The 27,011-nt window shown below is 49.5% G+C and overlaps 3 protein-coding genes across 3 annotated transcripts; all 3 read right to left on the bottom strand.

The window, feature by feature from the left end:
• Positions 1 to 1,375: 1,375 nt before the first annotated feature.
• On the bottom strand, positions 1,376 to 6,014 carry LOC148594554 (polycystin family receptor for egg jelly-like). Its single transcript, XM_088525635.1, has 3 exons — positions 5,987 to 6,014; positions 3,875 to 4,963; positions 1,376 to 1,458 (listed from the first exon to the last, which is right to left on the bottom strand). The coding sequence occupies exons 1-3, from the start codon at positions 6,012 to 6,014 to the stop codon at positions 1,376 to 1,378; spliced, it is 1,200 nt and encodes a 399-aa protein (XP_088381761.1).
• A 3,913-nt stretch (positions 6,015 to 9,927) lies between these two features.
• Positions 9,928 to 13,727, bottom strand: LOC148594555 (polycystin family receptor for egg jelly-like). Its single transcript, XM_088525636.1, has 2 exons — positions 12,500 to 13,727; positions 9,928 to 10,010 (listed from the first exon to the last, which is right to left on the bottom strand). Exons 1-2 carry the CDS (start codon positions 13,725 to 13,727, stop codon positions 9,928 to 9,930), a joined length of 1,311 nt encoding a protein of 436 aa, XP_088381762.1.
• A 4,744-nt stretch (positions 13,728 to 18,471) lies between these two features.
• On the bottom strand, positions 18,472 to 22,265 carry LOC148594556 (polycystin family receptor for egg jelly-like). The gene is made up of 2 exons (XM_088525638.1): positions 21,038 to 22,265; positions 18,472 to 18,554 (listed from the first exon to the last, which is right to left on the bottom strand). Exons 1-2 carry the CDS (start codon positions 22,263 to 22,265, stop codon positions 18,472 to 18,474), a joined length of 1,311 nt encoding a protein of 436 aa, XP_088381764.1.
• Positions 22,266 to 27,011: the final 4,746 nt, after the last annotated feature.

Raw genomic sequence — 27,011 nt, forward strand, 5'->3', positions numbered from 1 at the left:
AATGGCGCTTGCCATCACTAATGGATTGGAGCTGCTTGGCGCTGGAAGTTCAGTGTGGCTCAAAAGAGAGCTGGACAGTGCAGTGAGAAGAATGATGATGCTGGCAAAATCACAGGCACTGAGTGAGCTGGAGAAGCTCCATGTATGTGCACTGGATGTGTTTGCCAATGGGTGAGTGACAGGCCATTTGGGGAAAGGGGCGGGAGTTGGTTTGATCAGTGTGAATCTTTTTGCTGTCGCTGCGTACAAAGCGGGCATGTATGGCATGTGCTGTTGTGCTGGCACCTTTTGTGCTGTTGGAAAGTGTGGAGATTGTAGGAAGCACGGGTGGCAGCGCTGGGCGGTCGTGGTACGACCTGAGATTATTGGGATGTAGCAAAGGGTCAAGATGACCTCTAGACAGTTGCTCCTGAATTCCGCTCAACTGTATGCACCATGGCTGGTGCCAGCAGCAGCCCTGGGCAAGCAAATGGTGTGTTCCTGCTACATCATAGGATCAGACATTCCTTTCTTAACATTTTTCATAGCTCCTTGAACAGAATAAGTTATTTACAACTGAGAAACTGTTTAGCTGCTCCCAAGGACCAGTATAATACCACGCAGACTAGAGGCCACAGAAGCAGAGCCCCAGACTTTTCTATTTAGCTCTGTTGTCTCCCTGTGGCAAAAGCTTGGTTTCCTCTGTAAAATGGAGAGCTAGCAGAGTGTCAGAAGCACAGTGGGCATCACTCTCTTATTCAGTATCATGAAGGTAGGTCTTGGTGGACAGCAAGGCACACATTTCACTTTTCTTGTCTGTCAAGCAAACGGATGAGCACAGATTTATGAACAAAGGTAAAATATGAGGGAAATGTTTGGAGCCCTTGTTCCTGTTGGCTTGATTGCCGCTCAAGGGTGAAGAGAGCTGACGTTTTCATGCCTGTGCAGCTAGCTGAAGCATAGCGGGTCTGTATACAAAGTCAGCTCCTTCAGAGCTGAGAGTGGACAATCTGTCGCCTCCACAATTTGGGCCACTCTCATGTTTTGAGAAAGAGAGTAATGCAAGAAAGAGCAGCAAAGAGAGGAAATGCTTTCGGTTTGCTAGAGAAACATGCAATTTGGCATCCGCTGGGCAATTTAGCCCGTCAGTTCTTGGGAAGTAGCCTGGCAAGCGCATGAGAAACCTCCTGATGACAGAGGGATAGGAAGGCGCCTGCATCCCTTTTAACAAAGGGCTTTTGGAACTGCATCGTATTAGTCACTGCCCCAATGGAACTCTAGAGAATGGAGAGATTCCCTTTTCTCCAGCTTTCCAGGCCAAAGCTTATCCCTTGACAGCCATGACAGGACTGGTCTTGTATGGCTTTCTTACAGTTCATGCAGCCAGGGCATCTTCTCAGCCCGAGTACTTGATCATTATGGCAATTCTAACAGTGGACTTTGGAGTCCTGAATTTGCGTCTTGGCATGGTGAGCGATGCTATAAAGAGGCAGGTGTAGTCCACAAGAGTTTGGCACATTTTTTCAGAAGCTCTTTGGAAGTCATGCTAGATCTCTAGCACGTGCACCCAAAACAAACAAACAAACAAACAAACAAAAACCAAGGGAATTCTTGTCACATTTTACCATCTAACCCCAGTGAAGTTTTCACTTAAACAGTGTCCCCCCTCCTAGGGTACCTTTTCATTGGAATCACAAAAGAAGGGAAAACGATGCCTTCTATCCCAACTCAGGTACTGCAGATTGATCCCCGTGGGCAGGGCTGGTTGGATCTGCAATATAAGAATCCTATTGTCTCTTTCCAAAAAGAAGAGACAGAGATGGGTTACAGATACTAATTGTAGTCCAGCTCTGAGCTTTCAAACTGGCAGCATGCCCTTTGATGAGCTCCTACCACCTCTGCCCAGAAATGCTTCCCCCGCTCCCCGAAGAAACCAAAATATCCTCCCTGCGCCACAAAGCAACTGGGGAAGAGACTCCCTCCGTGAGCTGCTGCCTGCATCCTGTCACTGCCTCTCTGGAAGGAGCCACAAAGAAAAGCAACAGCAATGCCACTTAAGCCCAGAACCGAGGACTCAAGGCCAGTAAGCCTTGCAAAAAGGCTTGTGACTATATATGTGTCCTTTTTTTTTTTTTTTCCAAATTTTTAATAAATAGATAAGAGATATCTTTAAAAAGATATTGTGCTGGTGTCCCACTTATCAATGGCTTTGCACTTTGTTTTTCCCAGGAAAAGAGCAGCGGGACAAGAAATCAGGTTTTGCACTTCTTTCTCCTGTGCTGGTTGATCCTCGTTGGAGAGTTCACTCCTTCACTAGGTAAGGGTATGTTGCTGTGTGCTCTCCTTTTATGCTTTTTTCTTTTTTTCTGCGAGTCTCTGTATTTCCCCTCTGGGAGCAGGGGCTTCCTTGGAGAAGGAGGCTGGGCAGCTTTATTTTGGACTAAGAGTGTGGTGCAGAAGCAAGTTTAAGACAAGGATAGTGCTGGGGAAGATGAGCAGTTGCACTGCAGCCGTGGCTGCTCCGAATGGCAGCAGTTAAGCCATTGGGCTTGACTGACTTGCGCTTGGTTTTGTGAACTGCCAGGTAAGAGAGGATGTTAGAGTGTTACCGGAATCAAACGTTTGTTTGCGTTCGGGGATACTCCAGTAATGGCCTTTTGTGCCTTGGAGGGTAAAAGAAATCCCTCCATTAACGTGCCCTTAGAGCTTTCTTGGGCAAGCAGCATTCTATGGAAAGGCCATTTTACACTCTTGATACTATTGGAGAGGCTGACATGGATGCCTTGCAAAAGTAAAAACACACATACAAATGTAAATGTGCTGTTAGTGTTAAGAACTCCTAATTTAACTGTGCCGGGTCAAAGCACAATAAATCATCCTCTCGTCTTTTATTGCTTATGCTTTGAGGAGCAAAGGTTTTATCAGCATTTTCAGAGCACTCACCTTTTTTAGCTCTCTCTTAGGTTAGCTTAGCATAGATCCGCTCATGGCCTCTTTGCCAGAGGCCAGATTACCCCTCATAGCCTTGTTCTCCAGTCATTGTCTGTGTAAAAGAGGTATCAGCTGCCATGACGGGAAAGTACCACTGAGGTAGATACAAGGCCAAAATTTGGGAGAAAACCAGAACAGAGTCCAAAGCAAGTGGCTGAGTGTTAAGAACTCCTTAAAATTTACTAATCAATTCAGGCAAGAATGACTAATTAAGTTAAACAATGATGAGCATTTATTTGAAAAGTACAAAGCACAGAGTGCTAAATACAATATCCCGCGTTGCTCATATGACCAGATAAACCACTTTTTCCCATTTATTTTTCTGTCCCTGAGCCCCAAATGTCAGTGATGTCTCCTCTGAGGCTGAAATTGATGGGATGAAATAAGTTGAATTTCCCAATAGCTGCTCCCTTCTTAAGCCTTATGACCTTTAAAAAAGCAAAAAGTAATAATATTGACTTCAACCCTAAGTGGATGATACTGGAACTATTCTTAATATAATCTTTCCTTTCTCGGCGTCTGGTGTGGCGTTCACGTGCAATGTAAGTGAAGGGAAAGATTTGAACAAGTTTACGGTGCATCTCTCTCACCTCCTCTTCCGTCTCCATTGCTTTATCTGGCTTAAAGTCAGAATAATTTTCCTGAGTTGGCCACGGAATACTTTGACAATATTTGTGAAGGAGTGTACTCAGGGCTGAGAAAAACAGGATTTTTAGTGGTTGGAAAAAGAAGATGTTCTTCGCAAAGGAGACTGAAGATGCTAAAAGCCACTGATGTGAGGTCTCTTGCCCATAAGACAAGCCATAGAAGACAATAAAAAATGAAGACAGCCCCGTTACAACTGTAATTAATGTCCAGGAGAGGCAGACACTTCCCCGGCAAAAAACTAATGCTGGTCTCTTGCGAAAGAAGAAGGGGACAGCGCTTTGTGGTGTCTTCTGTCTCTGAATGTTGTCCCCTTCTAATGCATTAAAACGTTCCTTCTGGGAATACCTAAATGAGGAAATGAGGAGCATCTGCACAGGTATCGTAATCAAAGCCCTTTCGGCTGCTAATGCTATTGATCTCATAACGCTCACAGGTAGTGGGGATTCTTCCTTTTTGTCAGCCCTAAAGAACATAAAATTAACAAGCAGGTTCAGTAGTAACATTGCCAAACAGCACGTTAACCTTTGGAGCCTGCTGAAAGTGCCGGTGCCAGGATGAGCAAAAACTGAGAACCAGAGGTGACCATCTCTCAGCTTTGCTTCAAGATTAATCAAAAAATAGTCAATTCTGCCGAGACGTGCTTTGGGGCTCATGGCAAGGAATGTCCTTTGGAGTAAGCCGTCATCCTTGTTGAGCGCAAGCCACTTGCGGCAAATAAAGAACCAGGTCTTGTTGGTGTCCACGTTTTCAACTTTTGCTCTGCTCAGGAACCAGCTTGGAGAAGGCCCGTTGTTGTTGTGCCAGACCCTTAAGGCACAAATGTCTCCCAGATCTTTCTCTGCAGTTAGCAAAAATGTATCGGTGCTTCCCTGATGGAATGACGGAAGATGTGGGTGTCGTAAGCAAAAGGCGTCACTTGTGCCATCCTGGCCAACGAGTTGAAGAAAAACATCTGCGGTGGTTCCGGCTCCTAAGCGACTGCCTGTGTACAACGTGACCGCAAAGTGCACTTTATCAAAAGGCTCCTTGTCTGGCAGAATGGGGTTCTTGTCCTCTGTGTCCTTGTCAGCCTTGTCTTTTGTCATGGCCCAGAGGGCCAAAACAAGGTAGGCTAGAAAAATTAGCACAACTGTTAAAAGGGGCACAGGGTTTTGAGTTATGGCTGCTCCCAAAGCTTTTTCCACATTCACAGCGTTGGGCATCACTATTACTTTGGCTGCCAGCCACGTGATGTTGAAAGTGACTATGTTTGACACTGTGCCTTTTACAAGTGTTTTGTGCTTCAGCAGTGCTCTTGCAATTCCTGATGGATAACCTATCCGAGGGAGAAGGTTCTTGTCAAATTCTTGAAGCACAGCGGAAATCACAGCATCGCTGGCCAATTTGGAATCATTCTCCTTTTCCAGCTTTGGATAAAAACAATTCTTGCATATTATTATGGCAGAGGAAGTAGCGGCAGCATTCCAATTTTCCTTTTTGGTGAGAGGGAAAGCCCCGTTTTTGGCTTCCATTCCAGTTCCTACTTCTCCAGGGAAAACTATGCTCGCCACTAGCATCTCACCAAGCTGTGGAAGAGCAGGTACAGCACAGAAGTTGCTCTGGAAAGTCAAAAAATTGTAGGAACTGAACCAACCTCCTCTACCCTGTGTGTCCTGCAGCCTGTAGGCCAGTGCCCTAAGTGCAAGAGGCTGAAGACTCGAGGAGAGGCGAAGGGGCTGGTGAGGAACACTAAGGAGCTTGGAGCTGATCCTGAGACCACGCTGTAAGTTAAGCTCGACTTTGAGAGAACACTTGTAGCTGATGTGCGGCATCTGCTCAATGCTGACTGAAGCTAAACGGAGCACATGGTGCCTGTAGCGTACAGTCGAACCGTAGTTGGAGTGGGTTGCACATGTGGGTTGCACCTCGACTCCTGGGTAAGCAGACGGTGGTAGTGCCTCTTCATGATCGTTGCTGGGAAGAAGGGCAGATGAGTTGCTTCCGTGGCTGCTAAAACGGTATTGCCACTTTGCACTCTGGAGGCGTGCACACCAGCCCAGCTCTACTGCCTCCCTGCCATGGGTCGGGTGAATGTGTGGCCCAAATCCTGGCAGTCGTATATCCTGCCCGCACATCTCAATGCTCAAGTTGTGATGAAGGCCTCCAGGAGCAGAGCATGAAGCTGATGAGCACTGCATTGTAATGAAGCTGGAGGCTGTGGCTGGTGGCGTTCTTCCAGGCAGGAGGGTTGCCTGCAGCACAAGCTGCCCAGACCAGCAAGGTGTATTCTTCCCCCAGGCAGGGTTGATGTAGCAGGAGCAATGCAGTGGGGGCTGTGGCTGCAGTTGTGCTCCAGGGGCTGGCTGGTAACCCTGATTCATGGGCTTACTCCATAAGCAGGAGATGCCGTGCTCCATGCCCGGTCTCTGTGAGACGTGTCTGTGAGGGCTCAGGGAGACGACGAGGAGGGACGAGGGTTGCAGAAGGGGAGCAGCATCCCGCAAGGCTGGAGGGCAGCCGCCGGGAAGCCAGAGGAGCAGAAGGGCCAGCGCTGGCGCCGCCACCGCTGGGCCGAGGGAGAGCCGTGGCCCGAGAGTCATTGGTGCTGCTGCTGCACGAAGCAGGCGTGCTGGGCTCCAGAGGTGCCCTCAGGGCCGCTTGCCCTGCGCTGGGCACCTTGGGTCCCGAGGGCATCAAGGAAGCAGGTGGCCCCTGGCGACGACACCCAACAATGGGGCTTCCCATCCCCTCTGAGGCGTGGGGGGGGCCGCCCGGCTCCTTCTATTGCCCCCCGCTCTGGAACAAACCACCCCCTGAAAGCTGCTTGCCCAAAGCTGCAGCTCTGCCCACGTCCCAGGTGGCCCTGACCCTGGTTGGCCACTGGCGTCCCCCAGGGGCTCCCCCTTCATGGGGCAGGAGGCGTTGGGGATGCTGCGGAGGTGCTGTGGGGCCGCTCTTGGGCGGATGGAGTTGGCAAAGCAGGGTCATGGTGCCCCTGAGGGACTGCAGGCTGAGGGCCGCTGCACGGCGGGCAGGGGCCTTTAGCACCCTGTGCGGTTTGTGCTTCCTCCCTGCCTGTCCTCCTCCCGCTAAGCGGGTCCTCACAGGGAGGCCGATGCGAGCCGAGGCTGCTGTGGCCATGTGCTGCGAGTGCCGCGGAGCCCCTGCCCGCTGCCCTCCGCAGAACGGGCGCTGGCGCGAGGGCGGCCCGTGTTGTGTGGCGGCTGCGAGCGGCCCTCACGCGGGTGGCCCCTGCCAGCCCCTCACAGGCCTCTCCCAGGCCGGGTGCCTTTGGGGCGAGCTCTGCGCTGCCTCCTGCTCTGGGTCCAGCTCTGCCCGCGCTTGCTGCTTGCTCCGCAGAGGCTCCTGGGCCCTGGTGCTCTGCTCCTTGTCAGCGCTCACTTTGCAGCCATGGTGCCTGCTGCAGCATCTTCTCCCCTTCCCACTCTGCTGCTTATGTTCTTAGGTACCTGTACACGTATCTCCTTCTTTCCTTCTTGGCAGTTCCTACCGCAAGCCTGTGGCATTTTCCACATTTAACACTGCCAGAGAGAGTCCGTGTTAGTGAGAATTAGTCGGCGAGAGCCGCGACTTGGAGCGGGAGCCTCCTCTGCGGTGACTCAGAGTTTGCTGTCATGTTACCAGTTAAACAGACACAAAAAGCAAAGCCGAAAACGAGCAAGCAAAAAAAGCTAGGAATCAACCCAGAGAATATTTGTATTTGGGAAAAAGTTCTATTAATGAGGGCCTTCTTCAGGAAATACCAAGAGGTGCAAGGAGGTGTCAGCATGACACGCGCTCATCCACAAGAAAAGGTTAGGTAGGTCAGGAGGCTTAACAACATTCTGGGGAATCTTTGGGGAGTATGAGAGGTTGGTGAGCTCCAGAGCTCTGGAAAAGTCCCTTGAGCAATAGCAGGTGTGCAAAGAGTGACCTGGAAGAAGCAGAGGGTCCTGAGAGCCAGCAGAGGCTCCACAAGGGACACGACTCTGGGTAAAGAAGCACCAGATCCTGTTGGTAAACTCTTGTCTTAAAGCAGGGGCAAAGGGCCAGTCTTTGGCCTTGGCCAGAGCTGGCTAAAGTGTCTGGGCAGTGTCTCTGTCTTCTGCAAGCGTCTCTCAAGAAATACAGCTTGTGAGTGCTTGAGACAGGGCTTTTTTACTTCAGGTTGTTCAAGAAAGAAGGCTTCAGCAAGGCCCGTGCATGTGTGCGTGCATGTTTCAGCCAAATGGAACCAGAAGCTTGTGGCCTCAGACATGTGACCTTCATGCAAGGCTTGCGAGAAGAAGTGGCTGGCTGAGACGAGAAGGGGAAACCTCAGAAGCCAGCTGCCACATGGCCACTAAGGCAAGGTGTGAGTAGAGAGCAATAAATAAATAAATAAATAGCCTTCTTTCAGAGAGCTATGCTAAATACTCCATCTGCAGGGCAAAGCTCCAGCCAGTCAGCTCTTCCTACTCGACACTGGAAAATCCCCCACTAGACATAAACTACATAAACTCATGCCTTAAAGAAGCCAGGATCTCCATCATCCTACTAAGTTAACTCTTCCCTGAAAATAAAGTTTCTCTTTTCCTCCTTTGGCTTGCTTACTTTTGAATTTGCCTTGCTTGTGTGAATGCAAAGAAGTTCAGTATCGTCTGTTTTCTAGCAGTTGTCTTTCTCTGTTACAGGGTGCAACCTGGAGCAATAAGGAGACCCTAGGAGATGGTGAGGGCTGTCTCTCCAAGTTAAAAGCAGCAGATGCAAGTTTTACCAAGTGTAACCTTTACTTCTTCAGCTGGATACTGCTGGATGATGTCTTAAAGCCTGGGACTGCTTTCACCTACAAGACAGTTCCCATTTGAAACAAACAAACAAGCAAACAAAGAAGCAGGCAAAACAAGCCCCTTTCAGGAATTTATGTAGAGGTAAATGCTCTACTTGGCAAGCTCTAATGCGCTGGTTTCTGCAGCAATGGCACTTGCCATCGCTAATGGATTGGAGCTGCTTGGTGCTGGAAGTTCAGTGTGGCTCAACAGAGAGCTGGACAGTGCAGTGAGAAGAATGATGATGCTGGCAAAATCACAGGCACTGAGTGAGCGGGAGAAGCTCCATGTATGTGCACTGGATGTGTTTGCCAATGGGTGAGTGACAGGCCATTTGGGGGAAGGGGCGGGAGTTGGTTTGATCAGCACGAATTTTTTTGCTGTCGCTGCGTACAAAGTGGGCATGTATGGCATGTGCTGTTGTGCTGGCACCTGTTGTGCTGTTGGAAAGTGTGGAGATTGTAGGAAGCATGGGTGGCAGCGCAGGGCAGTTGTGTTGCGACCTGAGATTATTGGGATGTAGCAAAGGGTCAAGATGACCTCTAGACAGTTGCTCCTGAATTCCGCTCAAGTGTATGCACCATGGCTGGTGCCAGCAGCAGCCCTGGGCAAGCAAATGGTGTGTTCCTGCTACATCATGGGATCAGACATTCCTTTCTTAACATTTTTCATAGCTCCTTGAGCAGAATAAGTTATTTACAACTGAGAAACTGTTTAGCTGCTCCCAAGGACCAGTATAATACCACACAGACTAGAGGCCACAGAAGCAGAGCCCCAGACTTTTCTATTTAGCTCTGTTGTCTCCCTGTGGCAAAAGCTTGGTTTCCTCTGTAAAATGGAGAGCTAGCAGAGTGTCAGAAGCACAGTGGGCATCACTCTCTTGTTCAGTATCATGAAGGTAGGTCTTGGTGGACAGCAAGGCACACATTTCACTTTTCTTGTCTGTCAAGCAAACGGATGAGCACAGATTTATGAACAAAGGTAAAATATGAGGGAAATGTTTGGAGCCCTTGTTCCTGTTGGCTTGATTGCCGCTCAAGGGTGAAGAGAGCTGACGTTTTCATGCCTGTGCAGCTAGCTGAAGCATAGCGGGTCTGTATACAAAGTCAGCTCCTTCAGAGCTGAGAGTGGACAATCTGTCGCCTCCACAATTTGGGCCACTCTCATGTTTTGAGAAAGAGAGTAATGCAAGAAAGAGCAGCAAAGAGAGGAAATGCTTTCCGTTTGCTAGAGAAACATGCAATTTGGCATCCGCTGGGCAATTTAGCCCGTCAGTTCTTGGGAAGTAGCCTGGCAAGCGCATGAGAAACCTCCTGATGACAGAGGGATAGGAAGGCGCCTGCATCCCTTTTAACAAAGGGCTTTTGGAACTGCATCGTATTAGTCACTGCCCAAATGGAACTCTAGAGAATGGAGAGATTCCCTTTTCTCCAGCTTTCCAGGCCAAAGCTTATCCCTTGACAGCCATGACAGGACTGGTCTTGTATGGCTTTCTTACAGTTCATGCCGCCAGGGCATCTTCTCAGCCCAAGTACTTGATCATTATGGCAATTCTAACAGTGGACTTTGGAGTCCTGAATTTGCGTCTTGGCATGGCGAGCGATGCTATAAAGAGGCAGGTGAAGTCCACAAGAGTTTGGCACATTTTTTCAGAAGCTCTTTGGAAGTCATGCTAGATCTCTAGCACGTGCACCCAAAACAAACAAACAAACAAACAAACAAAAAAAACAAGGGAATTCTTGTCACATTTTACCATCTAACCCCAGTGAAGTTTTCACTTAAACAGTGTCCCCCCTCCTAGGGTACCTTTTCATTGGAATCACAAAAGAAGGGAGAACGATGCCTTCTATCCCAAGTCAGGTACTGCAGATTGATCCCAGTGGGCAGGGCTGGTTGGATCTGCAATATAAGAATCCTATTGTCTCTTTCCAAAAAGAAGAGACAGAGATGGGGTTACAGATACTAATTGTAGTCCAGCTCTGAGCTTTCAAACTGGCAGCATGCCCTTTGATGAGCTCCTACCACCTCTGCCCAGAAATGCTTCCCCCGCTCCCCGAAGAAACCAAAATATCCTCCCTGCGCCACAAAGCAACTGGGGAAGACACTCCCTCTGTGAGCTGCTGCCTGCATCCTGTCACTGCCTCTCTGGAAGGAGCCAGAAAGAAAAGCAACAGCAATGCCACTTAAGCCCAGAACCGAGGACTCAAGGCCACTAAGCCTTGCAAAAAGGCTTGTGACTATATATGTGTCCTTTTTTTTTTTTTCCAAATTTTTAATAAATAGATAAGAGATATCAATTAAAAGATATTGTGCTGGTGTCCCACTTATCAATGGCTTTGCACTTTGTTTTTCCCAGGAAAAGAGCAGCGGGACAAGAAATCAGGTTTTGCACTTCTTTCTCCTGTGCTGGTTGATCCTCGTTGGAGAGTTCACTCCTTCACTAGGTAAGGGTATGTTGCTGTGTGCTCTGCTTTTATGCTTTTTTCTTTTTTTCTGCGAGTCTCTGTATTTCCCCTCTGGGAGCAGGGGCTTCCTTGGAGAAGGAGGCTGGGCAGCTTTATTTTGGACTAAGAGTGTGGTGCAGAAGCAAGTTTAAGACAAGGATAGTGCTGGGGAAGATGAGCAGTTGCACTGCAGCCGTGGCTGCTCCGAATGGCAGCAGTTAAGCCATTGGGCTTGACTGACTTGCGCTTGGTTTCATGAACTGCCAGGTAAGAGAGGATGTTAGAGTGTTACCGGAATCAAACGTTTGTTTGCGTTCGGGGATACTCCAGTAATGGCCTTTTGTGCCTTGGAGGGTAAAAGAAATCCCTCCATTAACGTGCCCTTAGAGCTTTCTTGGGCAAGCAGCATTCTATGGAAAGGCCATTTTACACTCTTGATACTATTGGAGAGGCTGACATGGATGCCTTGCAAAAGTAAAAACACACATACAAATGTAAATGTGCTGCTAGTGTTAAGAACTCCTAATTTAACTGTGCCGGGTCAAAGCACAATAAATCATCCTCTCGTCTTTTATTGCTTATGCTTTGAGGAGCAAAGGTTTTATCAGCATTTTCAGAGCACTCACCTTTTTTAGCTCTCTCTTAGTTTAGCTTAGCATAGATCCGCTCATGGCCTCTTTGCCAGAGGCCAGATTACCCCTCATAGCCTTGTTCTCCAGTCATTGTCTATGTAAAAGAGGTATCAGCTGCCATGACGGGAAAGTACCACTGAGGTAGATACAAGGCCAAAATTTGGGAGAAAACCAGAACAGAGTCCAAAGCAAGTGGCTGAGTGTTAAGAACTCCTTAAAATTTACTAATCAATTCAGGCAAGAATGACTAATTAAGTTAAACAATGATGAGCATTTATTTGAAAAGTACAAAGCACAGAGTGCTAAATACAATATCCCGCGTTGCTCATATGACCAGATAAACCACTTTTTCCCATTTAATTTTCTGTCCCTGAGCCCCAAATGTCAGTGATGTCTCCTCTGAGGCTGAAATTGATGGGATGAAATAAGTTGAATTTCCCAATAGCTGCTCCCTTCTTAAACCTTATGACCTTTAAAAAAGCAAAAAGTAATAATATTGACTTCAACCCTAAGTGGATGATACTGGAACTATTCTTAAGATAATCTTTCCTTTCTCGGCGTCTGGTGTGGCGTTCACGTGCAATGTAAGTGAAGGGAAAGATTTGAACAAGTTTACGGTGCATCTCTCTCACCTCCTCTTCCGTCTCCATTGCTTTATCTGGCTTAAAGTCAGAATAATTTTCCTGAGTTGGCCACGGAATACTTTGACAATATTTGTGAAGGAGTGTACTCAGGGCAGAGAAAAACAGGATTTTTAGCGGTTGGAAAAAGAAGATGTTCTTCGCAAAGGAGACTGAAGATGCTAAAAGCCACTGATGTGAGGTCTCTTGCCCATAAGACAAGCCATAGAAGACAATAAAAAATGAAGACAGCCCCGTTACAACTGTAATTAATGTCCAGGAGAGGCAGACACATCCCCGGCAAAAAACTAATGCTGGTCTCTTGCGAAAGAACAAGGGGACAGCGCTTTGTGGTGTCTTCTGTCTCTGAATGTTGTCCCCTTCTAATGCATTAAAACGTTCCTTCTGGGAATACCTAAATGAGGAAATGAGGAGCATCTGCACAGGTATCGTAATCAAAGCCCTTTCGGCTGCTAATGCTATTGATCTCATAACGCTCACAGGTAGTGGGGATTCTTCCTTTTTGTCAGCCCTAAAGAACATAAAATTAACAAGCAGGTTCAGTAGTAACATTGCCAAACAGCACGTTAACCTTTGGAGCCTGCTGAAAGTGCCGGTGCCAGGATGAGCAAAAACTGAGAACCAGAGGTGACCATCTCTCAGCTTTGCTTCAAGATTAATCAAAAAATAGTCAATTCTGCCGAGACGTGCTTTTGGGCTCATGGCAAGGAATGTCCTTTGGAGTAAGCCGTCATCCTTGTTGAGCGCAAGCCACTTGCGGCAAATAAAGAACCAGGTCTTGTTGGTGTCCACGTTTTCAACTTTTGCTCTGCTCAGGAACCAGCTTGGAGAAGGCCCGTTGTTGTTGTGCCAGACCCTTAAGGCACAAATGTCTCCCAGATCTTTCTCTGCAGTTAGCAAAAATGTATCGGTGCTTCCCTGATGGAATGACGGAAGATGTGGGTGTCGTAAGCAAAAGGCATCACTTGTGCCATCCTGGCCAACGAGTTGAAGAAAAACATCTGCGGTGGTTCCAGCTCCTAAGCGACTGCCTGTGTACAACGTGACCGCAAAGTGCACTTTATCAAAAGGCTCCTTGTCTGGCAGAATGGGGTTCTTGTCCTCTGTGTCCTTGTCAGCCTTGTCTTTTGTCATGGCCCAGAGGGCCAAAACAAGGTAGGCTAGAAAAATTAGCACAACTGTTAAAAGGGGCACAGGGTTTTGAGTTATGGCTGCTCCCAAAGCTTTTTCCACATTCACAGTGTTGGGCATCACTATTACTTTGGCTGCCAGCCACGTGATGTTGAAAGTGACTATGTTTGACACTGTGCCTTTTACAAGTGTTTTGTGCCCCAGCAGTGCTCTTGCAATTCCTGATGGATAACCTATCCGAGGGAGAAGGTTCTTGTCAAATTCTTGAAGCACAGTGGAAATCACAGCATCGCTGGCCAATTTGGAATCATTCTCCTTTTCCAGCTTTGGATAAAAACAATTCTTGCATATTATTATGGCAGAGGAAGTAGCGGCAGCATTCCAATTTTCCTTTTTGGTGAGAGGGAAAGCCCTGTTTTTGGCTTCCATTCCAGTTCCTACTTCTCCAGGGAAAACTATGCTCGCCACTAGCATCTCACCAAGCTGTGGAAGAGCAGGTACAGCAGAGAAGTTGCTCTGGAAAGTCAAAAAATTGTAGGAACTGAACCAACCTCCTCTACCCTGTGTGTCCTGCAGCCTGTAGGCCAGTGCCCTAAGTGCAAGAGGCTGAAGACTCGAGGAGAGGCGAAGGGGCTGGTGAGGAACACTAAGGAGCTTGGAGCTGATCCTGAGACCACGCTGCAAGTTAAGCTTGACTTTGAGAGAACACTTGTAGCTGATGTGCGGCATCTGCTCAATGCTGACTGAAGCTAAACGGAGCACATGGTGCCTGTAGCGTACAGTCGAACCGTAGTTGGAGTGGGTTGCACATGTGGGTTGCACCTCGACTCCTGGGTAAGCAGACGGTGGTAGTGCCTCTTCATGATCGTTGCTGGGAAGAAGGGCAGATGAGTTGCTTCCGTGGCTGCTAAAAGGGTATTGCCACTTTGCACTCTGGAGGCGTGCACACCAGCCCAGCTCTACTGCCTCCCCGCCGTGGGTCGGGTGAATGTGTGGGCCAAATCCTGGCAGTCGTATATCCTGCCCGCACATCTCAATGCTCAAGTTGTGATGAAGGCCTCCAGGAGCAGAGCATGAAGCTGATGAGCACTGCATTGTAATGAAACTGGAGGCTGTGGCTGGTGGCGTTCTTCCAGGCAGGAGGGTTGCCTGCAGCACAAGCTGCCCAGACCAGCAAGGTGTATTCTTCCCCCAGGCAGGGTTGATGTAGCAGGAGCAATGCAGTGGGGGCTGTGGCTGCAGTTGTGCTCCAGGGGCTGGCTGGTAACCCTGATTCATGGGCTTACTCCATAAGCAGGAGATGCCGTGCTCCATGCCCGGTCTCTGTGAGACGTGTCTGTGAGGGCTCAGGGAGACGACAAGGAGGGACGAGGGTTGCAGAAGGGGAGCAGCATCCCGCAAGGCTGGAGGGCAGCCGCCGGGAAGCCAGAGGAGCAGAAGGGCCAGCGCTGGCGCCGCCACCGCTTGGCCGAGGGAGAGCCGTGGCCCGAGAGCCATTGGTGCTGCTGCTGCACGAAGCAGGCGCGCTGGGCTCCAGAGGTGCCCTCAGGGCCGCTTGCCCTGCGCTGGGCACCTTGGGTCCCGAGGGCATCAAGGAAGCAGGTGGCCCCTGGCGACGACACCCAACAATGGGGCTTCCCATCCCCTCTGAGGCGTGGGGGGGGCCGCCCGGCTCCTTCTATTGCCCCCCGCTCTGGAACAAACCACCCCCTGAAACCTGCTTGCCCAAAGCTGCAGCTCTGCCCACATCCCAGGTGGCCCTGACCCTGGCTGGCCACCGGCGACCCCCAGGGGCTCCCCCTTCATGGGGCGGGAGGTGTTGGGGATGCTGCGGAGGTGCTGTGGGGCCGCTCTTGGGCGGATGGAGTTGGCAAAGCAGGGTCATGGTGCCCCTGAGGGACTGCAGGCTGAGGGCCGCTGCACGGCGGGCAGGGGCCTTTAGCACCCTGTGCGGTTTGTGCTTCCTCCCTGCCTGTCCTTCTCCCGCTAAGCGGGTCCTCACAGGGAGGCCGATGCGAGCCGAGGCTGCTGTGGCCATGTGCTGCGAGTGCCGCGGAGCCCCTGCCCGCTGCCCTCCGCAGAACGGGCGCTGGCGCGAGGGCGGCCCGTGTTGTGTGGCGGCTGCGAGCGGCCCTCACGCGGGTGGCCCCTGCCAGCCCCTCACAGGCCTCTCCCAGGCCGGGTGCCTTTGGGGCGAGCTCTGCGCTGCCTCCTGCTCTGGGTCCAGCTCTGCCCGCGCTCGCTGCTTGCTCCGCAGAGGCTCCTGGGCCCAGGTGCTCTGCTCCTTGTCAGCGCTCACTTTGCAGCCATGGTGCCTGCTGCAGCATCTTCTCCCCTTCCCACTCTGCTGCTTATGTTCTTAGGTACCTGTACACGTATCTCCTTCTTTCCTTCTTGGCAGTTCCTACCGCAAGCCTGTGGCATTTTCCACATTTAACACTGCCAGAGAGAGTCCGTGTTAGTGAGAATTAGTCGGCGAGAGCCGCGACTTGGAGCGGGAGCCTCCTCTGCGGTGACTCAGAGTTTGCTGTCATGTTACCAGTTAAACAGACACAAAAACCAAAGCCGAAAACGAGCAAGCAAAAAAAGCTAGGAATCAACCCAGAGGAGAATATTTGTATTTGGGAAAAAGTTCTATTAATGAGGGCCTTCTTCAGGAAATACCAAGAGGTGCAAGGAGGTGTCAGCATGACACGCGCTCATCCACAAGAAAAGGTTAGGTAGGTCAGGAGGCTTAACAACGTTCTGGGAATCTTTGGGGAGTATGAGAGGTTGGTGAGCTCCAGAGCTCTGGAAAAGTCCCTTGAGCGATAGCAGGTGTGCAAAGAGTGACCTGGAAGAAGCAGAGGGTCCTGAGAACCAGCAGAGGCTCCACAAGGGACACGGCTCTGGGTAAAGAAGCACCAGATCCTGTTAGTAAACTCGTGTCTTAAAGCAGGGGCCAGTCTTTGGCCTTGGCCAGATCTGGCTAAAGTGTCTGGGCAGTGTCTCTGTCTTCTGCAAGCGTCTCTCAAGAAATACAGCTTGTGAGTGCTTGAGACAGGCTTTTTACTTCAGGTTGTTCAGGAAAGAAGGCTTCAGCAAGGCCCGTGCATGTGTGCGTGCATGTTTCAGCTAAATGGAACCAGAAGCTTGTGGCCTCACACATGTGACCTTCATGCAAGGCTTGTGAGAAAAAGTGGCTGGCTGAGACGAGAAGGGGATACCTCAGAAGCCAGCTGCCACACGGCCACTAAGGCAAGGCGTGAGTAGAGAGCAATAAATAAATAAATAAATAGCCTTCTTTCAGAGAGCTATGCTAAATACTCCATCTGCAGGGCAAAGCTCCAGCCAGTCAGCTCTTGCTACTCGACACTGGAAAATCCCCCACTAGACATAAACTACATAAACTCATGCCTTAAAGAAGCCAGGATCTCCATCCTCCTACTAAGTTAACTCTTCCCTGAAAATAAAGTTTCTCTTTTCCTCCTTTGGCTTGCTTACTTTTGAATTTGCCTTGCTTGTGTGAATGCAAAGAAGTTCAGTATCGTCTGTTTTCTAGCAGTTGTCTTTCTCTGTTACAGGGTGCAACCTGGAGCAATAAGGAGACCCTAAGAGATGGTGAGGGCTGTCTCTGCAAGTTAAAAGCAGCAGATGCAAGTTTTACCAAGTGTAACCTTTACTTCTTCAGCTGGATACTGCTGGATGATGTCTTAAAGCCTGGACTGCTTTCACCTACAAGACAGTTCCCATTTGAAACAACAAACAAGCAAACGAAGAAGCAGGCAAAACAAGCCCCTTTCAGGAATTTATGTAGAGGTAAATGCTCTACTTGGCAAGCTCTAATGCGCTGGTTTCTGCAGCAATGGCACTTGCCATCGCTAATGGATTGGAGCTGCTTGGCGCTGGAAGTTCAGTGTGGCTCAACAGAGAGCTGGACAGTGCAGTGAGAAGAATGATGATGCTGGCAAAATCACAGGCACTGAGTGAGCTGGAGAAGCTCCATGTATGTGCACTGGATGTGTTTGCCAATGGGTGAGTGACAGGCCATTTGGGGAAAGGGGCGGGAGTTGGTTTGATCAGTGTGAATCTTTTTGCTGTCGCTGGGTACAAAGTCGGCATGTATGGCATGTGCTGTTGTGCTGGCACCTTTTGTGCTGTTGGAAAGTGTGGAGATTGTAGGAAGCACGGGTGGCAGCGCTGGGCGGTTGTGTTACGACCTGAGATTATTGGGATGTAGCAAAGGGTCAAGATGACCTCTAGACAGTTGCTCCTGAATTCCGCTCAACTGTATGCACCATGGCTGGTGCCAGCAGCAGCCCTGGGCAAGCAAATGGTGTGTTCCTGCTACATCATAGGATCAGACATTCCTTTCTTAACATTTTTCATAGCTCCTTGAACAGAATAAGTTATTTACAACTGAGAAACTGTTTAGCTGCTCCCAAGGACCAGTATAATACCACGCAGACTAGAGGCCACAGAAGCAGAGCCACAGACTTTTCTATTTAGCTCTGTTGTCTCCCTGTGGCAAAAGCTTGGTTTCCTCTGTAAAATGGAGAGCTAGCAGAGTGTCAGAAGCACAGTGGGCATCACTCTCTTGTTCAGTATCATGAAGGTAGGTCTTGGTGGACAGCAAGGCACACATTTCACTTTTCTTGTCTGTCAAGCAAACGGATGAGCACAGATTTATGAACAAAGGTAAAATATGAGGGAAATGTTTGGAGCCCTTGTTCCTGTTGGCTTGATTGCCGCTCCAGGGTGAAGAGAGCTGACGTTTTCATGCCTGTGCAGCTAGCTGAAGCATAGCGGGTCTGTATACAAAGTCAGCTCCTTCAGAGCTGAGAGTGGACAATCTGTCGCCTCCACAATTTGGGCCACTCTCATGTTTTGAGAAAGAGAGTAATGCAAGAAAGAGCAGCAAAGAGAGGAAATGCTTTCCGTTTGCTAGAGAAACATGCAATTTGGCATCCGCTGGGCAATTTAGCCCGTCAGTTCTTGGGAAGTAGCCTGGCAAGCGCATGAGAAACCTCCTGATGACAGAGGGATAGGAAGGCGCCTGCATCCCTTTTAACAAAGGGCTTTTGGAACTGCATCGTATTAGTCACTGCCCCAATGGAACTCTAGAGAATGGAGAGATTCCCTTTTCTCCAGCTTTCCAGGCCAAAGCTTATCCCTTGACAGCCATGACAGGACTGGTCTTGTATGGCTTTCTTACAGTTCATGCAGCCAGGGCATCTTCTCAGCCCAAGTACTTGATCATTATGGCAATTCTAACAGTGGACTTTGGAGTCCTGAATTTGCGTCTTGGCATGGTGAGCGATGCTATAAAGAGGCAGGTGAAGTCCACAAGAGTTTGGCACATTTTTTCAGAAGCTCTTTGGAAGTCATGCTAGATCTCTAGCACGTGCACCCAAAACAAACAAACAAACAAACAAACAAAACCAAGGAATTCTTGTCACATTTTACCATCTAACCCCAGTGAAGTTTTCACTTAACAGTGTCCCCCTCCTAGGGTACCTTTTCATCGAAATCACAAAAGAAGGGAAAACGATGCCTTCTATCCCAACTCAGGTACTGCAGATTGATCCCAGTGGGCAGGGCTGGTTGGATCTGCAATATAAGAATCCTATTGTCTCTTTCCAAAAAGAAGAGACAGAGATGGGTTACAGATACTAATGGTAGTCCAGCTCTGAGCTTTCAAACTGGCAGCATGCCCTTTGATGAGCTCCTACGACCTCTGCCCAGAAATGCTTCCCCCGCTCCCCGAAGAAACCAAAATATCCTCCCTGCGCCACAAAGCAACTGGGGAAGAGACTCCCTCCGTGAGCTGCTGCCTGCATCCTGTCACTGCCTCTCTGGAAGGAGGCAGAAAGAAAAGCAACAGCAATGCCACTTAAGCCCAGAACCGAGGACTCAAGGCCAGTAAGCCTTGCAAAAAGGCTTGTGACTATATATGTGTCCTTTTTTTTTTTTTTCCAAATTTTTAATAAATAGATAAGAGATATCTTTAAAAAGATATTGTGCTGGTGTCCCACTTATCAATGGCTTTGCACTTTGTTTTTCCCAGGAAAAGAGCAGCGGGACAAGAAATCAGGTTTTGCACTTCTTTCTCCTGTGCTGGTTGATCCTCGTTGGAGAGTTCACTCCTTCACTAGGTAAGGGTATGTTGCTGTGTGCTCTCCTTTTATGCTTTTTTCTTTTTTTCTGCGAGTCTCTGTATTTCCCCTCTCAGAGCAGGGGCTTCCTTGGAGAAGGAGGCTGGGCAGCTTTATTTTGGACTAAGAGTGTGGTGCAGAAGCAAGTTTAAGACAAGGATAGTGCTGGGGAAGATGAGCAGTTGCACTGCAGCCGTGGCTGCTCCGAATGGCAGCAGTTAAGCCATTGGGCTTGACTGACTTGCGCTTGGTTTCGTGAACTGCCAGGTAAGAGAGGATGTTAGAGTGTTACCGGAATCAAACGTTCGTTTGCGTTCGGGGATACTCCAGTAATGGCCTTTTGTGCCTTGGAGGGTAAAAGAAATCCCTCCATTAACGTGCCCTTAGAGCTTTCTTGGGCAAGCAGCATTCTATGGAAAGGCCATTTTACACTCTTTATACTATTGGAGAGGCTGACATGGATGCCTTGCAAAAGTAAAAACACACATACAAATGTAAATGTGCTGTTAGTGTTAAGAACTCCTAATTTAACTGTGCCGGGTCAAAGCACAATAAATCATCCTCTCGTCTTTTATTGCTTATGCTTTGAGGAGCAAAGGTTTTATCAGCATTTTCAGAGCACTCACCTTTTTTAGCTCTCTCTTAGTTTAGCTTAGCATAGATCCGCTCATGGCCTCTTTGCCAGAGGCCAGATTACCCCTCATAGCCTTGTTCTCCAGTCATTGTCTATGTAAAAGAGGTATCAGCTGCCATGACGGGAAAGTACCACTGAGGTAGATACAAGGCCAAAATTTGGGAGAAAACCAGAACAGAGTCCAAAGCAAGTGGCTGAGTGTTAAGAACTCCTTAAAATTTACTAATCAATTCAGGCAAGAATGACTAATTAAGTTAAACAATGATGAGCATTTATTTGAAAAGTACAAAGCACAGAGTGCTAAATACAATATCCCGCGTTGCTCATATGACCAGATAAACCACTTTTTCCCATTTAATTTTCTGTCCCTGAGCCCCAAATGTCAGTGATGTCTCCTCTGAGGCTGAAATTGATGGGATGAAATAAGTTGAATTTCCCAATAGCTGCTCCCTTCTTAAACCTTATGACCTTTAAAAAAGCAAAAAGTAATAATATTGACTTCAACCCTAAGTGGATGATACTGGAACTATTCTTAAGATAATCTTTCCTTTCTCGGCGTCTGGTGTGGCGTTCACGTGCAATGTAAGTGAAGGGAAAGATTTGAACAAGTTTACGGTGCATCTCTCTCACCTCCTCTTCCGTCTCCATTGCTTTATCTGGCTTAAAGTCAGAATAATTTTCCTGAGTTGGCCACGGAATACTTTGACAATATTTGTGAAGGAGTGTACTCAGGGCAGAGAAAAACAGGATTTTTAGCGGTTGGAAAAAGAAGATGTTCTTCGCAAAGGAGACTGAAGATGCTAAAAGCCACTGATGTGAGGTCTCTTGCCCATAAGACAAGCCATAGAAGACAATAAAAAATGAAGACAGCCCCGTTACAACTGTAATTAATGTCCAGGAGAGGCAGACACATCCCCGGCAAAAAACTAATGCTGGTCTCTTGCGAAAGAACAAGGGGACAGCGCTTTGTGGTGTCTTCTGTCTCTCAATGTTGTCCCCTTCTAATGCATTAAAACGTTCCTTCTGGGAATACCTAAATGAGGAAATGAGGAGCATCTGCACAGGTATCGTAATCAAAGCCCTTTCGGCTGCTAATGCTATTGATCTCATAACGCTCACAGGTAGTGGGGATTCTTCCTTTTTGTCAGCCCTAAAGAACATAAAATTAACAAGCAGGTTCAGTAGTAACATTGCCAAACAGCACGTTAACCTTTGGAGCCTGCTGAAAGTGCCGGTGCCAGGATGAGCAAAAACTGAGAACCAGAGGTGACCATCTCTCAGCTTTGCTTCAAGATTAATCAAAAAATAGTCAATTCTGCCGAGACGTGCTTTTGGGCTCATGGCAAGGAATGTCCTTTGGAGTAAGCCGTCATCCTTGTTGAGCGCAAGCCACTTGCGGCAAATAAAGAACCAGGTCTTGTTGGTGTCCACGTTTTCAACTTTTGCTCTGCTCAGGAACCAGCTTGGAGAAGGCCCGTTGTTGTTGTGCCAGACCCTTAAGGCACAAATGTCTCCCAGATCTTTCTCTGCAGTTAGCAAAAATGTATCGGTGCTTCCCTGATGGAATGACGGAAGATGTGGGTGTCGTAAGCAAAAGGCATCACTTGTGCCATCCTGGCCAACGAGTTGAAGAAAAACATCTGCGGTGGTTCCAGCTCCTAAGCGACTGCCTGTGTACAACGTGACCGCAAAGTGCACTTTATCAAAAGGCTCCTTGTCTGGCAGAATGGGGTTCTTGTCCTCTGTGTCCTTGTCAGCCTTGTCTTTTGTCATGGCCCAGAGGGCCAAAACAAGGTAGGCTAGAAAAATTAGCACAACTGTTAAAAGGGGCACAGGGTTTTGAGTTATGGCTGCTCCCAAAGCTTTTTCCACATTCACAGTGTTGGGCATCACTATTACTTTGGCTGCCAGCCACGTGATGTTGAAAGTGACTATGTTTGACACTGTGCCTTTTACAAGTGTTTTGTGCCCCAGCAGTGCTCTTGCAATTCCTGATGGATAACCTATCCGAGGGAGAAGGTTCTTGTCAAATTCTTGAAGCACAGTGGAAATCACAGCATCGCTGGCCAATTTGGAATCATTCTCCTTTTCCAGCTTTGGATAAAAACAATTCTTGCATATTATTATGGCAGAGGAAGTAGCGGCAGCATTCCAATTTTCCTTTTTGGTGAGAGGGAAAGCCCTGTTTTTGGCTTCCATTCCAGTTCCTACTTCTCCAGGGAAAACTATGCTCGCCACTAGCATCTCACCAAGCTGTGGAAGAGCAGGTACAGCAGAGAAGTTGCTCTGGAAAGTCAAAAAATTGTAGGAACTGAACCAACCTCCTCTACCCTGTGTGTCCTGCAGCCTGTAGGCCAGTGCCCTAAGTGCAAGAGGCTGAAGACTCGAGGAGAGGCGAAGGGGCTGGTGAGGAACACTAAGGAGCTTGGAGCTGATCCTGAGACCACGCTGCAAGTTAAGCTTGACTTTGAGAGAACACTTGTAGCTGATGTGCGGCATCTGCTCAATGCTGACTGAAGCTAAACGGAGCACATGGTGCCTGTAGCGTACAGTCGAACCGTAGTTGGAGTGGGTTGCACATGTGGGTTGCACCTCGACTCCTGGGTAAGCAGACGGTGGTAGTGCCTCTTCATGATCGTTGCTGGGAAGAAGGGCAGATGAGTTGCTTCCGTGGCTGCTAAAAGGGTATTGCCACTTTGCACTCTGGAGGCGTGCACACCAGCCCAGCTCTACTGCCTCCCCGCCGTGGGTCGGGTGAATGTGTGGGCCAAATCCTGGCAGTCGTATATCCTGCCCGCACATCTCAATGCTCAAGTTGTGATGAAGGCCTCCAGGAGCAGAGCATGAAGCTGATGAGCACTGCATTGTAATGAAACTGGAGGCTGTGGCTGGTGGCGTTCTTCCAGGCAGGAGGGTTGCCTGCAGCACAAGCTGCCCAGACCAGCAAGGTGTATTCTTCCCCCAGGCAGGGTTGATGTAGCAGGAGCAATGCAGTGGGGGCTGTGGCTGCAGTTGTGCTCCAGGGGCTGGCTGGTAACCCTGATTCATGGGCTTACTCCATAAGCAGGAGATGCCGTGCTCCATGCCCGGTCTCTGTGAGACGTGTCTGTGAGGGCTCAGGGAGACGACAAGGAGGGACGAGGGTTGCAGAAGGGGAGCAGCATCCCGCAAGGCTGGAGGGCAGCCGCCGGGAAGCCAGAGGAGCAGAAGGGCCAGCGCTGGCGCCGCCACCGCTTGGCCGAGGGAGAGCCGTGGCCCGAGAGCCATTGGTGCTGCTGCTGCACGAAGCAGGCGCGCTGGGCTCCAGAGGTGCCCTCAGGGCCGCTTGCCCTGCGCTGGGCACCTTGGGTCCCGAGGGCATCAAGGAAGCAGGTGGCCCCTGGCGACGACACCCAACAATGGGGCTTCCCATCCCCTCTGAGGCGTGGGGGGGGCCGCCCGGCTCCTTCTATTGCCCCCCGCTCTGGAACAAACCACCCCCTGAAACCTGCTTGCCCAAAGCTGCAGCTCTGCCCACATCCCAGGTGGCCCTGACCCTGGCTGGCCACCGGCGACCCCCAGGGGCTCCCCCTTCATGGGGCGGGAGGTGTTGGGGATGCTGCGGAGGTGCTGTGGGGCCGCTCTTGGGCGGATGGAGTTGGCAAAGCAGGGTCATGGTGCCCCTGAGGGACTGCAGGCTGAGGGCCGCTGCACGGCGGGCAGGGGCCTTTAGCACCCTGTGCGGTTTGTGCTTCCTCCCTGCCTGTCCTTCTCCCGCTAAGCGGGTCCTCACAGGGAGGCCGATGCGAGCCGAGGCTGCTGTGGCCATGTGCTGCGAGTGCCGCGGAGCCCCTGCCCGCTGCCCTCCGCAGAACGGGCGCTGGCGCGAGGGCGGCCCGTGTTGTGTGGCGGCTGCGAGCGGCCCTCACGCGGGTGGCCCCTGCCAGCCCCTCACAGGCCTCTCCCAGGCCGGGTGCCTTTGGGGCGAGCTCTGCGCTGCCTCCTGCTCTGGGTCCAGCTCTGCCCGCGCTCGCTGCTTGCTCCGCAGAGGCTCCTGGGCCCAGGTGCTCTGCTCCTTGTCAGCGCTCACTTTGCAGCCATGGTGCCTGCTGCAGCATCTTCTCCCCTTCCCACTCTGCTGCTTATGTTCTTAGGTACCTGTACACGTATCTCCTTCTTTCCTTCTTGGCAGTTCCTACCGCAAGCCTGTGGCATTTTCCACATTTAACACTGCCAGAGAGAGTCCGTGTTAGTGAGAATTAGTCGGCGAGAGCCGCGACTTGGAGCGGGAGCCTCCTCTGCGGTGACTCAGAGTTTGCTGTCATGTTACCAGTTAAACAGACACAAAAACCAAAGCCGAAAACGAGCAAGCAAAAAAAGCTAGGAATCAACCCAGAGAATATTTGTATTTGGGAAAAAGTTCTATTAATGAGGGCCTTCTTCAGGAAATACCAAGAGGTGCAAGGAGGTGTCAGCATGACACGCGCTCATCCACAAGAAAAGGTTAGGTAGGTCAGGAGGCTTAACAACGTTCTGGGGAATCTTTGGGGAGTATGAGAGGTTGGTGAGCTCCAGAGCTCTGGAAAAGTCCCTTGAGCGATAGCAGGTGTGCAAAGAGTGACCTGGAAGAAGCAGAGGGTCCTGAGAACCAGCAGAGGCTCCACAAGGGACACGGCTCTGGGTAAAGAAGCACCAGATCCTGTTAGTAAACTCGTGTCTTAAAGCAGGGGCCAGTCTTTGGCCTTGGCCAGATCTGGCTAAAGTGTCTGGGCAGTGTCTCTGTCTTCTGCAAGCGTCTCTCAAGAAATACAGCTTGTGAGTGCTTGAGACAGGGCTTTTTTACTTCAGGTTGTTCAGGAAAGAAGGCTTCAGCAAGGCCCGTGCATGTGTGCGTGCATGTTTCAGCTAAATGGAACCAGAAGCTTGTGGCCTCACACATGTGACCTTCATGCAAGGCTTGTGAGAAAAAGTGGCTGGCTGAGACGAGAAGGGGATACCTCAGAAGCCAGCTGCCACACGGCCACTAAGGCAAGGCGTGAGTAGAGAGCAATAAATAAATAAATAAATAGCCTTCTTTCAGAGAGCTATGCTAAATACTCCATCTGCAGGGCAAAGCTCCAGCCAGTCAGCTCTTGCTACTCGACACTGGAAAATCCCCCACTAGACATAAACTACATAAACTCATGCCTTAAAGAAGCCAGGATCTCCATCCTCCTACTAAGTTAACTCTTCCCTGAAAATAAAGTTTCTCTTTTCCTCCTTTGGCTTGCTTACTTTTGAATTTGCCTTGCTTGTGTGAATGCAAAGAAGTTCAGTATCGTCTGTTTTCTAGCAGTTGTCTTTCTCTGTTACAGGGTGCAACCTGGAGCAATAAGGAGACCCTAAGAGATGGTGAGGGCTGTCTCTGCAAGTTAAAAGCAGCAGATGCAAGTTTTACCAAGTGTAACCTTTACTTCTTCAGCTGGATACTGCTGGATGATGTCTTAAAGCCTGGGACTGCTTTCACCTACAAGACAGTTCCCATTTGAAACAAACAAACAAGCAAACGAAGAAGCAGGCAAAACAAGCCCCTTTCAGGAATTTATGTAGAGGTAAATGCTCTACTTGGCAAGCTCTAATGCGCTGGTTTCTGCAGCAATGGCACTTGCCATCGCTAATGGATTGGAGCTGCTTGGCGCTGGAAGTTCAGTGTGGCTCAACAGAGAGCTGGACAGTGCAGTGAGAAGAATGATGATGCTGGCAAAATCACAGGCACTGAGTGAGCTGGAGAAGCTCCATGTATGTGCACTGGATGTGTTTGCCAATGGGTGAGTGACAGGCCATTTGGGGAAAGGGGCGGGAGTTGGTTTGATCAGTGTGAATCTTTTTGCTGTCGCTGGGTACAAAGTCGGCATGTATGGCATGTGCTGTTGTGCTGGCACCTTTTGTGCTGTTGGAAAGTGTGGAGATTGTAGGAAGCACGGGTGGCAGCGCTGGGCGGTTGTGTTACGACCTGAGATTATTGGGATGTAGCAAAGGGTCAAGATGACCTCTAGACAGTTGCTCCTGAATTCCGCTCAACTGTATGCACCATGGCTGGTGCCAGCAGCAGCCCTGGGCAAGCAAATGGTGTGTTCCTGCTACATCATAGGATCAGACATTCCTTTCTTAACATTTTTCATAGCTCCTTGAACAGAATAAGTTATTTACAACTGAGAAACTGTTTAGCTGCTCCCAAGGACCAGTATAATACCACGCAGACTAGAGGCCACAGAAGCAGAGCCACAGACTTTTCTATTTAGCTCTGTTGTCTCCCTGTGGCAAAAGCTTGGTTTCCTCTGTAAAATGGAGAGCTAGCAGAGTGTCAGAAGCACAGTGGGCATCACTCTCTTGTTCAGTATCATGAAGGTAGGTCTTGGTGGACAGCAAGGCACACATTTCACTTTTCTTGTCTGTCAAGCAAACGGATGAGCACAGATTTATGAACAAAGGTAAAATATGAGGGAAATGTTTGGAGCCCTTGTTCCTGTTGGCTTGATTGCCGCTCCAGGGTGAAGAGAGCTGACGTTTTCATGCCTGTGCAGCTAGCTGAAGCATAGCGGGTCTGTATACAAAGTCAGCTCCTTCAGAGCTGAGAGTGGACAATCTGTCGCCTCCACAATTTGGGCCACTCTCATGTTTTGAGAAAGAGAGTAATGCAAGAAAGAGCAGCAAAGAGAGGAAATGCTTTCCGTTTGCTAGAGAAACATGCAATTTGGCATCCGCTGGGCAATTTAGCCCGTCAGTTCTTGGGAAGTAGCCTGGCAAGCGCATGAGAAACCTCCTGATGACAGAGGGATAGGAAGGCGCCTGCATCCCTTTTAACAAAGGGCTTTTGGAACTGCATCGTATTAGTCACTGCCCCAATGGAACTCTAGAGAATGGAGAGATTCCCTTTTCTCCAGCTTTCCAGGCCAAAGCTTATCCCTTGACAGCCATGACAGGACTGGTCTTGTATGGCTTTCTTACAGTTCATGCAGCCAGGGCATCTTC

Source organism: Tinamus guttatus, unplaced genomic scaffold (genome assembly GCF_059628265.1).
Source record: "Tinamus guttatus ecotype Peru unplaced genomic scaffold, ASM5962826v1 Tinamus_guttatus_pri_ptg000229l, whole genome shotgun sequence".
Classification (NCBI taxonomy): domain Eukaryota; kingdom Metazoa; phylum Chordata; class Aves; order Tinamiformes; family Tinamidae; genus Tinamus; species Tinamus guttatus.

What these genes read in the sequence shown, in the direction of transcription:
- LOC148594554 (XM_088525635.1), bottom strand. Translation starts at nt 6,014, where the DNA reads ATGGAGCACGGCATCTCCTGCTTATGGA. An exon ending in CGGCATCTCCTGCTTATGGA is followed by an intron (nt 4,964 to 5,986) that starts GTAAGCCCATGA and finishes CTGTGCTTCAAG; the next exon opens with AATTTGACAAGAACCTTCTC. An exon ending in CGCTGTCCCCTTCTTCTTTC is followed by an intron (nt 1,459 to 3,874) that starts GCAAGAGACCAG and finishes GCCTCTTTATAG; the next exon opens with CATCGCTCACCATGCCAAGA.
- LOC148594555 (XM_088525636.1), bottom strand. Translation starts at nt 13,727, where the DNA reads ATGCTAGTGGCGAGCATAGTTTTCCCTGGAGAAGTAGGAACTGGAATG. An exon ending in TAGGTATTCCCAGAAGGAAC is followed by an intron (nt 10,011 to 12,499) that starts GTTTTAATGCAT and finishes GCCTCTTTATAG; the next exon opens with CATCGCTCGCCATGCCAAGA.
- LOC148594556 (XM_088525638.1), bottom strand. Translation starts at nt 22,265, where the DNA reads ATGCTAGTGGCGAGCATAGTTTTCCCTGGAGAAGTAGGAACTGGAATG. An exon ending in TAGGTATTCCCAGAAGGAAC is followed by an intron (nt 18,555 to 21,037) that starts GTTTTAATGCAT and finishes GCCTCTTTATAG; the next exon opens with CATCGCTCACCATGCCAAGA.